The 14,468-nt window shown below is 35.9% G+C and overlaps 1 protein-coding gene across 1 annotated transcript; it reads right to left on the minus strand.

Moving 5' to 3' along the window:
* Positions 1 to 3,828: 3,828 nt before the first annotated feature.
* Positions 3,829 to 6,839, minus strand: LOC122274281. Its single transcript, XM_043083324.1, has 2 exons — positions 6,615 to 6,839; positions 3,829 to 4,848 (listed from the first exon to the last, which is right to left on the minus strand). The coding sequence occupies exons 1-2, from the start codon at positions 6,682 to 6,684 to the stop codon at positions 4,130 to 4,132; spliced, it is 789 nt and encodes a 262-aa protein (XP_042939258.1). The 5' UTR covers positions 6,685 to 6,839; the 3' UTR covers positions 3,829 to 4,129.
* Between the last annotated feature and the right edge of the window lie 7,629 nt (positions 6,840 to 14,468).

Raw genomic sequence — 14,468 nt, forward strand, 5'->3', positions numbered from 1 at the left:
AAATTTACGCAGTTTACGTACACTCTAATTGCTCTTCCTTGGCTCACAAGTCACATGTCTCGAATCCTTTCATATTACCTTCGTTTATATGTACATGGTGCTAATTGGTTTATTAGTGTTTAGAGCAACTAAGGCCTAGTTTGAATAGTAAGATGAGATGTAATTATTTTATATGAAAGTTAAAAGTCGTATAAAATATTATTAGAATATTAATTTTTAATATTATTATTATTTTGAAATATGAAAAAGTTGAATTATTTATTATATTTTGTATCAAAATTTGAAAAAATTGTAATGATAAGATGAGATGAGTTGAAACCATTTTTATATCCAAACTAAGCCTAAATTCTCAACGACTACGTTCTTATTTTTTCAAAAAAATAAGAAAGTAGGTATTGTGAGTTAAATTTTACTACATACAAGCAAAATCGCGTACTAATCTGCGTACCAATACTGATTCTTTAATACTTAAAAATTAAATTAGCACTGTTTTTAATAAAATTTACTTTTTGACCAATCACAATAAATTGGTGCACATATTAGTGCATAAGTATGCTTGCAACTAAACTTTTCCTTGTGAATTTTTTTTATCAAAACGCTAAGGTCCAGAATAGAATATATAAACACATAAAATTGATCTTATAACATTTAATACTATGATTTGTAAAATCCACGTAAATAACAATAATTATTAATTATATGATAAATTTTGAGCATGTATCCCTTTTTCACATAATCTAGGTAATAAAACTTAGGACAAAAACTTCAAGAGATTCTAATCTATATCTAAATAAAAACCCTAAACAAGTGCGTCGTGATAGAATGCAAATACTAAATGTATACCATCTTTTACTTTAACACTAGGGTTTTATTTTTCCTTATATTTTTCTTTTTTAGGGCTTCTTTGATTGTACTATGAATCATAGAGGGTGGACACTTTTCAAAAGCTAAAAAGGTCGATGGCCTCCATAATGTTGACACTTCCACGTCTTGAAACTTTTTATTTTTATTTTTTTAACTTAAGATTTATGCTATGTTTAGATGTTGAAATAAATTGAATTGAATTTACTTAAGTTGTGAATAATAGAATTTTGTGAGTCTCATTGAGATGTGTTGAACTTTTTTATATTGAGATGTATTTAACTTTTTAGGTTGAAACAATAAAATGTATGAAGTAAGTTGATACGAGTTTAACCTATTTATGGAAAGTTAAAAAAAGTAATGGGTCCTATCAATAATTGATTTGAAATAAGTTGAATTTGATTTAACAACCAAACACAACCTTAGAATGTCAAATTTCTCCCTTCTTTAATTCGATATTGCAATTATAGTTTTATTTCTTTTTATTTATTTTTTTGAGACTTTTCCCTCAACTTCAACAGCATAACCGAAATACATAATTCCTTGTGGGTAGTGCGAAATACAATTGGATACTTTCACCCTACGTTTGAATATTAATGTGATTTTAGATGATTTATGAATAATAATAATAAAAAAAATAACGAATAATTTATAAATAATAATAAATTATTTGTGAATAATAATAAAATAATCTAGGTGAGACTACTTCACTAACCAAACACAGCCTAAACACAGCCTATGCAATCTTTGGAGTGAACTATTGATTTGGGAATTGTGGGGGTAGACTAGTATTCAACATGTTATATATTTTCTTTTCAAGAGCTAGGACTCGAAGAAGAAGCCATACAAGTTATATCTATTTATCGTTCTTTTAATCATTATCCTCTTATATCTACTAATATTATATCATATGATTTTTCATTTTGAAACTGTCATTTCATTTATCTTTTGATCAATAGTTAACACCATATTATCCTTAAAATAACGATTAAAACGATGATGAATAACATTTTTCAAATGTCAAATACAAGTTATAATAGATATATTGATGCTTTTCCCAAGATTCCATAATAGCATACGTCTATTGTTTTCCCAAATAGCACCCACTGAGGGATATAAACAGGATAGATGTTGACATTACGGTACATTTTATTAGGTCATGGTATTACATATTTTTGTTCCATCTCTCTTGTGGCCGGAAAAAAGGGATGATACATATATAATATGATAATTAATATTACAAGTACCTTTTGACAAATTTGGCCAACTCCCACTTCCAACAAGAGGACTAACGCGAGAACTCGACATTGAAGTTGGGTTTTCTTTGATCCATGCATTGTCAAACTTCAAGAGGTGGGGCTATATATGAAGGAAAATGACTTTGTGTGAAAAGAAGGAAAATGAATCATTTCGGTTCACATTATTTTAAAGAGAGTTTATAAGTATTTGATAGTTGTAAGTGTCGTGTAATTATTTTGAAAAAAATAAATAATTATAGGACACATATGAAAAGAAATTAATTTTTTAATAATAAATTTTATTATTTTTTAAAATAATTACACAGTATTTATATGAGAAATAATATTTGCAGTCGTGGTTGTGTAAGTGCAGCGTAATTTTTTTGAAAAAAATGAATTAATATGGAACCCACATGAAAAAAAAAAAACTAACTTTTTAATCATAAACCCTATTCTTTTTCAAAATAATTACACAATATTTACATATTCTACTATTGTAAATAATATTACTCATATTTATATATTCTATAATTATATATATCATCACTCAAATACTTTATATGTATAGCAAAAACAAAAAGAAAAGGAGAAAAAGATAGGGGGTTTGTACTTAGTAGGGGCACCCTAATCAAACCTGATGGTGGGACCATAGAAGTATGGCACATTCGTTGGCTATCAGTAAAGTCATATTAACAGTAGCCATTTTGAAAATGGGGAGTGTGGCAACCACACGACACCGTGTGCCTCACACCTGCCACTGAAAGTGATGGCCCATCTCTTCTGTACGCTAGTCTATCACACCACCATTCATCTTTTACCTTGGGGCCCGAATTGGTCCCTCTTCCCTTTTATCTTCTATTTATGTGGGATAAGGACCTTACCATTATTTTCTCTTTCCTACGTATTCTAATCTCCAAAGAAATCAGACACCCAATGTGAACGTTTAAGATTCTTTTGCCTTCTTGTCTAAATTTAGAATTTCACGTAAAGAAGAGATAGGTAGATGATGTAACTTAATATATAAGAATAATAATCCACTTAATGTGTACATCTTTCATACTTAGAAAGATCTTTTACGAGAGGGTGGTTACGCACACTTTAACACAACCATTCAACCTAATGAGTAGTACTATTTAAAAATTCTTACACCAAACATTATTTACGTTGCATAATTTGATTTTTAAGTTTAAATTTTAAAATTTATTTTTCAAATCAAAATATATCACGTAGATTATGTGTATTGTAAAATCTCAAATTAATTTATTCCACCCTATAATCCAAGAAATTGGACTTCCATGCCCGCTTGTTAAAACAACTAGGCCCAGTGTCAGTGGTCCTTGTTATGCCGCCTTTATCAAAATTCATTGGGCCTGCGTGTGTTACTGGAGCATCATAAAACTGAACCATTGGCTACCCAAAAGTGAGTGGATTCGGCATACATCTGACTAGTTTGATCCAGGATGATCCTCCTCCTCTATCTCTTCTAACCAATAAAAATAATGTAGAATGGCCTAAAATTGGGCAATCGCAGCTGCAATCACAGCTCAAAGTTTCAAATCATGCCCCGATTCTTGGCTGTGAAGCTTCACTCATCACCTACATTCTGCAAGCTCTCCTGCACCATCAATCCACGTAACTAAATGAATGTTACTTTTCCCCTTCCTTCAATTAAACCCAAAAACTAGGGGAGACATATGGGAGGGAAGACACCCCTCCTAAAACCAGCACGTCATAAAGGATCAATGAATCCGCATTTCACTATATAAAAAGTTACCATATACCAAAGCTCCATCATTTTTCAAGAGGCTCAGTGCATAAACAAACATCTTTTGGATAGACAACTCCCAAGTGTTAATTACGAGATGCAAACTAAGCATGTTCAGCTAAACGACTTCCCATAGAATTACAAGACAGTTGCAGGACAAGATTACACATGGGGTTTATGCACAGATTTTGAACAAGTCGCAAAAAGTATGGATTATAATGAAACTATAGGCAATAGACTTCGAAGAAAAGAATGGTAAATGATCCTACAGTTCCGAATCTTCATATGCTTCAGAGCTCTCATAAGCAGGAGTTTCATAAGCATTGAAGTTTTCAGACTCTTCAGTACTCATGTACGATGGAGCCTCATAAGCAGGAGTTTCAACAGCTTCGGAATTTTCGTAAGCTGGCATTTCACGAACTACATTTTCTTCACTCTGAACAAATTGAAGCAAGTAATGAACTCCATTAACCACATCATATACCATAATTCCTATCCTACCTCCAACCCAACTGCCCAATTCACTTCCCGCAAGATAGCCAATCTTCCCTAGTCTTTGCTCTCCTAGGAAACCACCTGCATAGGTCCCAAACAATGTTCCAGTGCCTCTGAGGAACCCTTCTGTAAGTGTACCACCATAATATATTGCTTCAAAAAAGTCCCATCCAGAAGAGATAATGGGGCCTATTATGCGTTTGGCTTGCCGGGTCACCAACTTTGCCGCCTTTGCACCTTCTTTCTGTGCTTGTTTGGCAGCATCTTTAGCAGACATTCCCTGTGACAATGCATCAACTAAAGCAGCCTCAATTGCAGAATGCCTCGCCTTTTCAACATGAGCAGCTCTGATGTTGTAGAAGTACAGCTTCACACCCTCCTTCACAGCACAAGCTACAGATCCAGAGCCCATGTCAAAACAGTTCAAGAACGTAAACTTTCCACTCTGAGATGACGCTTCTTCCCCAACCAGCTGCCGACATTTTTCAGCTATAAAAAGTAAAAGCAAGGTAAACTTTCTATATCTCTATTGGAACAAGATGCATAGAACAGGAAAACTAAGTGAAGATAAGTAAAAATACACAATTAAAAATTACAGAAGCAATTTAAAGTTAAAATCAAACACCATTTCTATATTTTTTTAATAAGTAATCAAAGTTTATTGATCCTCATAATTAGGCAAGGCCCAAATACACAGGTAGTGTACAAGAGAGATATAGCTAATTACAGCCTACTAGGAAAGAAGGAAGCATACATTTCTATATTTGGGTATTCGTAAATATTGTTTAAACACCCTTGGGTTGAAAGCTCAGCTCTCTTTTCAAGGAAAAAAAATAATAGGGAAAATCAAAAACTTCAAATCTATCTCAAAAGTGTCACCAAAAACAAAATGTAAGAGATTATTTTAAAATTTTATCTCTCTCTCTCTCTCTCTCTCTCTCTCTCTCTCTGTGTCTAGAATCTAAACATTATTATCACTAATTCTTTCTAATGGGTAGACGGTATGTGCAGAATAAATAAAATTTATCTGATTTTGGCAAGAACTGTGCTACTTAATTCAGAAACAAATGCAAACCGAAACTAGTCAGACCCAAAAGTTGATAAAACTGAAAGAGCTAATCAAAATTCAAGTTCAGAAAAGTTATAGTAGGAAGGAAGATGAGAAGGTATGGAATAGAAGCAACAAAGTAGATGATCAAGAATCACATGTCTCTACAATGATGATAAAATTGCTAGGACAATCAATATAAGTACACACCAGATTGTTCCACCAAATAAAGCATAAAAACATATATTAGTTTAATGTACAGTGCCACAACATATCCATTTTATGCAGAAAAGTTGGAAAAGCACCAGAAGAGTGATGAAATGAGAAAATCCAGTGTGCAGTTATGAGGATGAATGATTGATAAAATGCTGCAAAGGAGAACAGATACAGGTAACGTTTAAGACCTTACGCGCAAACTGTAATTCCGGTCTCAAAAACTTAGCTCACTACAACTGTTCTATTCACGAACATAAAATCATTCCAAGCATACCCAGTCAATGCAAAGCAATAGAGGCCAGAACCAAACTAACATAAAAAATCAAGATACAAACCTTTTTTAAATTCCTTTCACGTATCTTCATTGACCTATATGGCCGTATGTCCCCTCTCCCATACTTACCAACAGAAGAAAATATTACTTAACAATTTTGATTAGCTCATAATCATTGAGCAAAGCTTGAATTATCAGCATACTCTGTGATCAACCTTTGACCATTTCTTTCTGGTATTGTATATATACAAAACGGCCAACATTATTGAGCTTAACTTCCTTCACTCAAACCAAACCTTTTACTCCATTTTCCACAACTTAGGACAATGGATCACAAGCAGCATTAATAACTGAAGCTTTGGTGGGGGAAAAAAAGCTTCAGGAAAAAAAAAAAAGACCTATGAACGAAAACAACTTATAATTGTGAATCTTGGGAAAATCTTGAATTTATAACCCGGAATAGCTTATGATGTTGAATCTTAGAACTTAAATTAATAAATAATACTTGTGATCTCACAGTTTTTGTAAAATATGTAACACTAGATTCCAATTTCCTTGAAAATTCAATATGACAATTATTTTCTTTCATTTCCTGCATTTTCTCAGCAACCGAACTCGAGACTTCAATAAAACAAAGAAGCAAACACCATATGATCACAAGACAGCCGGATAACGTAAAATCGATTCGAATTCCACCATTATATTAAATTTGAGTACCTGCGAAACTGAGAGCGACGATACCGGCGATTAAGAGCAGAAGCTGAATCCGCTTCTTCTGAAAATCCATGCACTCCAAAGAAAACCCAAACACAAATTCAAAATCTATTTTTCGCTACACATACATGAATAGTACAGATACAGACATATATAAGCATTTTTAATCTTTGAGATCTGAGAGAGAGAGAGATGGGTGTCAATCAGCTACTATTAGCTTTCACGAAGAGCGAAAGAATCTATTCCAAGCCGTACGGTGAAATGAATGCACGCGGCTTGTGGGACCGCGTTAAACGCTGCGTTTTGAGACTGGCCTTTATTAACGCCACAACTGAGCTGCCTCAACAAATGACCAAAGAAAATATTTTAAAAGGCACTAAAGGTGCCTCTGGACGTGGTCATGCGGCCTAGGCCAGTTAGGCCTGAAAACCGATATTTTCGGTTTGGTACTGTACAGAACCGATCGCCGACCGACCATCATTTTTTTTTAATTTTGCCGATTGAGAACCGATTCTGGTCAGTTCACGGTCGATTCATCGGTTTGGATCAATGTTTTGGGCCTCTTTTGGACCCATTTTTAGAAGGCTTTTTTTGTTCATTTCAAAAATTTTGAGCTTTTTCTATTCAATTTAGTGAATTTATTAATCAATATTCACAATATTTTAAATTTTTCTTCTTGTATTTTTAAAATTCATTACTAGTTTTAAACAATAAAAATAATATTGTTTTAGAAACTAATAATAGTAACTAGTAAGTAGTAATTACTAAATAATACTTTAAAATCTAATAAGTTAGTTAATAACTAACTACTAAGTAATCAATAAAAGTATCTACTAAATGAGTAGATGTTTAATACAAATACAAATACAAACCAATACAAATTGTTTTAAGTAATAAACAAGCAACTAACACAAATTAAACATTAAAATCTTGGATCTTTAATTCTTCATTCCATATTCGAAAAGTCTTCAATCTTCAATAGTTGTGACGCCTAATTGTGCTCCCGTTTCTATATAAATATGAAAAAAAAAATTAAGATTAAATATCAAATATTAATAAATTTGGATAATCAATAAATAAATGAAATTAACTTATAAAAATAAATTAATATTGAATGAATACATTACCAGATTCTACTACAAAACTCTCCACATTATCTATGGTCTCTCGAAGATCAATTGGCGTCGACGGATGTCGTAACCAATTCTGAGTATAAATAAGTGCCTCAACTATTTTCGGAGCCAATGAACTCCGAAACTGATCAAGTACACACCCTCCTGTACTAAATGCTAATTCTGAACCAACAGTGGAAACATGCATGGTTAACAAATCTCGTGCAATCTTTGCAAGTATAGGATAATTAACCTCATTCTGTCTCCACCAGATCAACAAATCAAAAGATGAATTGAGTTCCTCACAACCATCTGATAAATATCGATCCACCTCTGTTTTAGCAGCAGCTGATTCAATCTCGTTATCTGGCTCATACCAATCCATATACAATTATGACTCTTCTTCACTTTCTACTGAGGGTATAAATGTCGAAGTGGGCACATGTTCTCGACTACTCGAAGTAGAACTAAATGTAGCATTATACTCATCGTATAAGTTGAATAGTAACTGTCTCACACTAGACACCAAATGTAATCCTTGAGTCTCATCATAAATTTTTCTCAAGTTGCGGGTGAGAAGGCCTAACTTATTTTGAGGATCAAGTACAACGGTAACCAACAACAACAAGTTCAGCTTATCTAATGAATCCCAATACTTTCATATTTCGTTCTCATGCTTATGGCCATGTTCATCAAACAACTGTTAGAACTCTGACTCAGCCTAACCAATTATTTTTGGAGCATGCAAATCTCTACAAAACTTGTATTCGCTGTGACATGAAGGGACCCAGAAAAGCGACAAGTGGCATCATAGAACATCTTAAAAAATTTCACAAAAACCCGCACTGTCTCCCACTCATCAGCTCTAGGAGGCCCTATGTGTCCCTCATTAAAGTAAGATAGAAAATTGTAATCCCAACTCTCCATCCGCCTAAAAGCCTTTTCAAATTTCTCAGCCGCATCCAACATCATGTAAGTTGAATTCCATTGGGTTTGCACATCAAGACACAACAATTTTTTTACAATCAATTTTTTCTTTTTCTGCACACTTCTTAAACTTGTCTAATCTAGCAGGGGAGGAGCGCACATATCTAACTGTATTTCTAACCATTGTGATGACGTCATTACACTCTTTCAAACCCTCATTCACGACAAGATTTAAAATGTGAGCACAACATTTCAAATGCATGTACTTCCCACCTAACACATTCCCCGTCAAAAAATGCTTCAAGTAAGAAATTGCAGTATCATTTGAGCTAACATTATCAACAGTCACAGTAAATATCTTATAAATACCCCAATCAAGAAGGCACGATTCGATATATTTTCCAATTGTATCCCCTCGATGATTAGGGATTAAACAAAAATTAATGATTTTTTTCTTCAACTTCCAATCATTATCAATGAAATGGGCAGTTAGGCACATATAATTCAAATTTTGTATCGATGTCCATGTATCAGTAGTCAATGAAAATCTCATCTCCCTGTCTTTAAACAACTTTCTAAGCTTGGTCTTTTCAGATGTAAACAATTTCATACAGTCTCTTGCAACTGTAACACGGCATGTCACTTTAAATTTTGGTTCAAGTAACCAAACCAACTTCTTAAATCCTTGTCCTTCAACAATTCTAAATGGCAATTCATCAATAATTACCATTTCCGCAATGGCCAACCTCACTGCATCTTCACTATATTTGTGGGTTACAAAATTTCTTACCACGCTACTATCACTCTCTCCAACTTTCTCATCCGGCAATGTTTGTTGATATCTATCTAGAGGCCCGCATTTATGAGGATTTCTTAGACATGCAGATAAGTGGTTTTGCATAGTTGAAGTCTTATTTCTCTTTGAGTGGCAATCATAAATCTTGCCACAATAGTTACACTTAGCCTTCGGATCATTTACGGGACAACCCTCAAATTTCGTAAAATGATCCCAAACAACTGACGGGTCCTTCCCCTTCCGTTTCCTAGGAAGTTAGGGGCACTTGAAGGTTTTGGTGTTTGGATCTCTCCCAAATTTACGGTTTGTTCATCATTATCAAGATCAATTGAAGTTGATGAGGAATCCATCTAACATATGAAACATTAATTTCAAAATTAATTAAGAAACATATATAATAATATATCATTCACGGTACCAACAAAATAATATATAAATTCCCCCAAATGACAAGAAGTCACTTATTGAGAATGATGATAAGAAAAATATACAGGTTCATGCAATTAGCGATAACTGAGAGAAACTAATTATTTAGTTCTCTTGATCTGCATCATATAGTTTTTCTTTTCCTTTTATCCATCTTTTTGTTTTGTTTTTATCAATGTTAAAAAATTTGTCTGCAGCGCACATTTTTGTTAATTGTTTCATTTTAATTATGCTTCATGATTATTTGGTAGGATGAGTATGTCAAGGCTTAGTGGCTTACTAATTACTATGCTGCTTTACTCAAGAAACAAAAAGAGATAGAAGAAGCTGCTAAGAAACATGATTTCTCAAATGCACAGTCCTTAAATGGTCTCTCTAGCATGTCCGATGCAAAATAAACACTTATTGATCTTCGAGATTGAACAAAATTTGGAACACTAAAAATATATATTAATGTCCGATACAAAATAGACACTAATTGATCTTCGAGATTGAACAAAAGTTGGAACACTAAAAATATATATTAATGTCCGATGCAAAATAAACACTAAAAATAAACATTAATCTAAACATTAATCCAACATTCCAACTTAGTAAAATGTAAATAGCAAGATCCTATCAAAAAAAAAGAAAAAAGAAACTTACATTACTTACACCGATAGAGGAAGCCGGAAGGTGCGTCGTGTCGTCGAGCAGAGGCTGGGAAACCGAGAGAGGGCCAGACGCAGGGAGCTGAGCAGTGACCGGGAGAGGGCCAGACGCAGGGAGAACGGGAGAAGCCGAGAAGCGATCGGCGGCCGTATGGAGGGTGGGGGGTTTCTATTTTCAGAAACTCGGAAGGCCAGACGGAAATGGAAAGCTGAAGGGGAAGAGGGGTATTTTACCCTAATACCAAACGGCGCCAGCCAAACGGTGCCGTTTATATTTAAACGTAATAATTTAAGACGTTAGAAAACGATGCCGTTTCAATTATTTAAGTGAAACGACATCGTTTTATATGTATAAAAATGAAAAATAAAATATAACTGAACGGTCGGTCGGTTTAGCGGTTTATTTATCCCTAAACTGCACACCGAACCGACCGATGTCGGTTCATGATAATTTCCCTCGACTGCCGACCGGTTCTTGGTCGGTTCCGGCGTCCTGAGGTCGATTCCGATCGGTCTGGGGCGGTTTATCGGTTTTCTGTACACCTCTACTCATGCCTAATAAAATAGAGTGTTCCAGTTTGTTATCAAAATTTACATGAAATTCTCTTCAAATGAAATGATAAATGCACTGATTGAGTTGTATAAATAGGGCCTTAGGCTCTTGTAACTATTTATGGAAAATATTTTACGTTTAGAAATGTCAAGCCCTTTGAGGCAATTCTTCATATACTTGCTGTGCTCCTCTTAGTCTCTTTTTGGTATCTAGAGCCTCTTAGGACAAACGTCCAATTTTTTTATTTTTTATTTTATTTTATTTTATTTTTTTACAACATGACCTCCAAAACAACCACCGATTATATCCCTCCCTCCATTGTTTCTTCTGCTACCCATTTCATAATTATCAAGTTATCTGCTTACAATTACCTTCTATGGTGTGCACAGGTCATTGCCTTCCTCAAAGCTCATCAGTTTTATTCCCATATTAATAGCTCGGTTCCACCCCCACCCCTCATTGTTAATGATGCTCCTAATCCCCATCATGCTCGTTGGCTCCACCACGATCAGCTTATAATTTCAGCCCTTTACTCTTCCCTTACAGGCTCTGTTCTCTCCCATGTGCTTGATTGCACTTCCTCTCGTCATATTTGGCTCACTCTCCAGGATCTCTATGTTGTCCAGCCCTTTGCCCATGTGATCCAAACCCAATTTCAATTAGCTACTCTTAAGAAGGGCTCCGAATCCATTGTTGATTATTATAATCGAGCTAAATCTATAGTTGCTTCTCTTGCAGCGGCTGGTCACTCCTTTTCTCCCTCTCAATTTTCTTTATATCTTTTAGCAGGACTTGGCTCTGATTATGAGTCTGTAGTTTCTGCTATAACCACTCGAGCAGACCCCTTTTCTCCATAACAAATATAAAGCTATCTTCTGAACCATGAAGCCTGTTTGACTCATCAAAACAATACTCTACTTTCTGGTTCCTCTATTTCTGCTAATGCTACATCCTTTCGTTCCTCTAACCATGGACGAAATTATGCTTCCAATAGAGGTGGTCGACGAGGTCGAGGGCAGAATGGTCACTTTTTCAATTCCTCACGCCCAACATGTCAAGTCTGTTACAAGCAGGGCCATACTGCTACCACATGCTATCATCGGTATGAAGGAAATGTCCCGCCATCCTCCACTTATACAGCCAACCTCACCACCACTTCTCTCAACCCGTCACCCTCCATAAATTCTTGGTTCCTAGATACGGCTGCAACCAACCATTTCACCTCTGATTTTGCTAATCTCTCCCTGGAATCGACTCCATACAGTGGTCCAGACAGTGTCAGCATCGGGGATGGCTCATCACTTCCGATTTATAACACTGGTTCTAGTCAATTTCTTACTTCTTATGGCACTTATTTTCTCAATAAAATACTTCATATTCCCTCTATTACTAAAAATCTTCTCTCCATGCGTCAATTATGTCTTGACAATCTTGTTTACTTTGAATTTCATGCTCATTTTTTTGTTGTGAAGGACTCTCGTACTTGGGTGGAACTTCTTCAGGGCAACATGGATAATGGACTTTATGTTCTACCAGTGCCGTCGCCCAAATTGGAAGTCACTTCTTCTCCTATGGCCTACTTGGGTGAACGAACCACCTCCTCCATTTGGCACGCTCGTCTCGGACATCCTAATTACAAGACTACTCAGTAGACCTTGAGTCACTTTCATCTTCCTTTTACTCACAGCTCCCTCATCTCCCCTTGCCCTTCATGTATTCAAGCTAAGAGTCAAAATCTTCCTCATCCCCCTTCACCCTCTGTTTCTACTAAGCCTTTTGAATTATTGTTCTTAGATTTGTGGGGACCAGCTCCTGTGCTTTCCTTCTTAGGATGTCGCTTTTATTTTTCAATAGTGGATGACTTTAGCAAATATATTTGGATGTTTCCTCTTCAAACCAAATCTAGTGTTCCCTCTATTTTTCTTGCTTTTCTCAAGTATGTTACTAATATTTTCTCTACTAATATCTGTGCTGTCCAATCAGACTGGGGGAGCAAATTTCGCCCTCTCAAATCTGTCCTTCATTCTCTTTGAATTTTGCATAGGGTCACTTGTCCCTACTCTCATGCTCAAAATGACACTGTTGAGAGACGCCACTGTCATATTGTTGAGACGGGATTATCTCTAATGGCTCATGCTTCTATTCCACAAAAATTTTGGGTCGAAGCATTTCAAACAGCAGTCTATTTAATTAATCGCATGCCATCATCTATTCTTAATCACTCATCCTCTTTTCAAAAATTTTTTCAAAAAAGTCCAGATTATACCTTTTTACAAGTCTTTGGTGTGGCATGCTGGCCCAATCTCCGACCCTTCAATAAACTTAAAATGGACCTTTGCTCTCAACGTTGAGTCTTCATGGGCTATAGCCCAGATCATAAAGGGTATATTTGTCTTCACTTGCCTACAGGCTGGACCTATATATCTCGTGATGTTGTGTTTTCTAAAATTAAATTTCCTTTCGCAACACTTAGTTCATAATCGGCCCCCTCTACGTCTAGCCCACCTGCTCCCTCATCTCTTTTTATTTTACCTGATCACTCTCATTCGGACCCAACCTCAAACACACGCCCAGACCCTTCTCTAGATATTAGTCCATCCCAATCCCTCTCAGACTCCTCCACTCTAGATTCCCCCTTAAGCCCATCCCACTCAGACTCGGACTCAGCCTCACCCACTAGCCCAGATTACCCTACCCGAACACTAGACCCATTGCCCATACTTCAGCCTCCACTTAGTGCCTCCTCCTCGTCTCCTTCGATTCCCAACCCTAACATACTTAATTCTCCCATGCCGCCTCTCTATTCCACGCTACATCCCTCCGAAAATGTTTCTTCAATCCCAATCCTTTCTGAATCTTCTTCTCACTGTTCAAACTCATCCCTGCATCCTATGGTTCCCTGGCCGCCCAAAAAGCCATCGGCTTCTCTCACTCTGTCCTCATCTCCAGTGGTTCCTGAAGAACCTTCCTCATATACTAAAGCTTCCAAATATCCTGAATGTTCCTAAATCTTCCTCTACAAATGTCTTTGGCTCTAAATGGGTCTTAAAGACCAAACAAAGAGCTGATGGAACCCTAGAATGACGAAAGGCTCATTTGGTGGCCAAGGGCTTCCATCAGCAACCTGGAATTGATTACTTGGAGACCTTCAGTCCCATAGTAAAGTCTGTCACGATTCGGTTAATCCTTTCTCTGACCGTGACTTCCAATTGGGTGCTGCATCAACTGGACATTCAGAATGCATTTTTGCACGGTGACCTCGAAGAAGATATTTACATGCAACAGCCATCCGGGTTCATGAATCCAGACCTCTGCACTCATATCTGTAAGTTAACCAAATCTATTTATGGTTGAAACAAGCCCCTTGGGCTTGATTCTCTAAGCTCACTGATC

This window comes from Carya illinoinensis, chromosome 8 (genome assembly GCF_018687715.1).
Source record: "Carya illinoinensis cultivar Pawnee chromosome 8, C.illinoinensisPawnee_v1, whole genome shotgun sequence".
Lineage (NCBI taxonomy): Eukaryota > Viridiplantae > Streptophyta > Magnoliopsida > Fagales > Juglandaceae > Carya > Carya illinoinensis.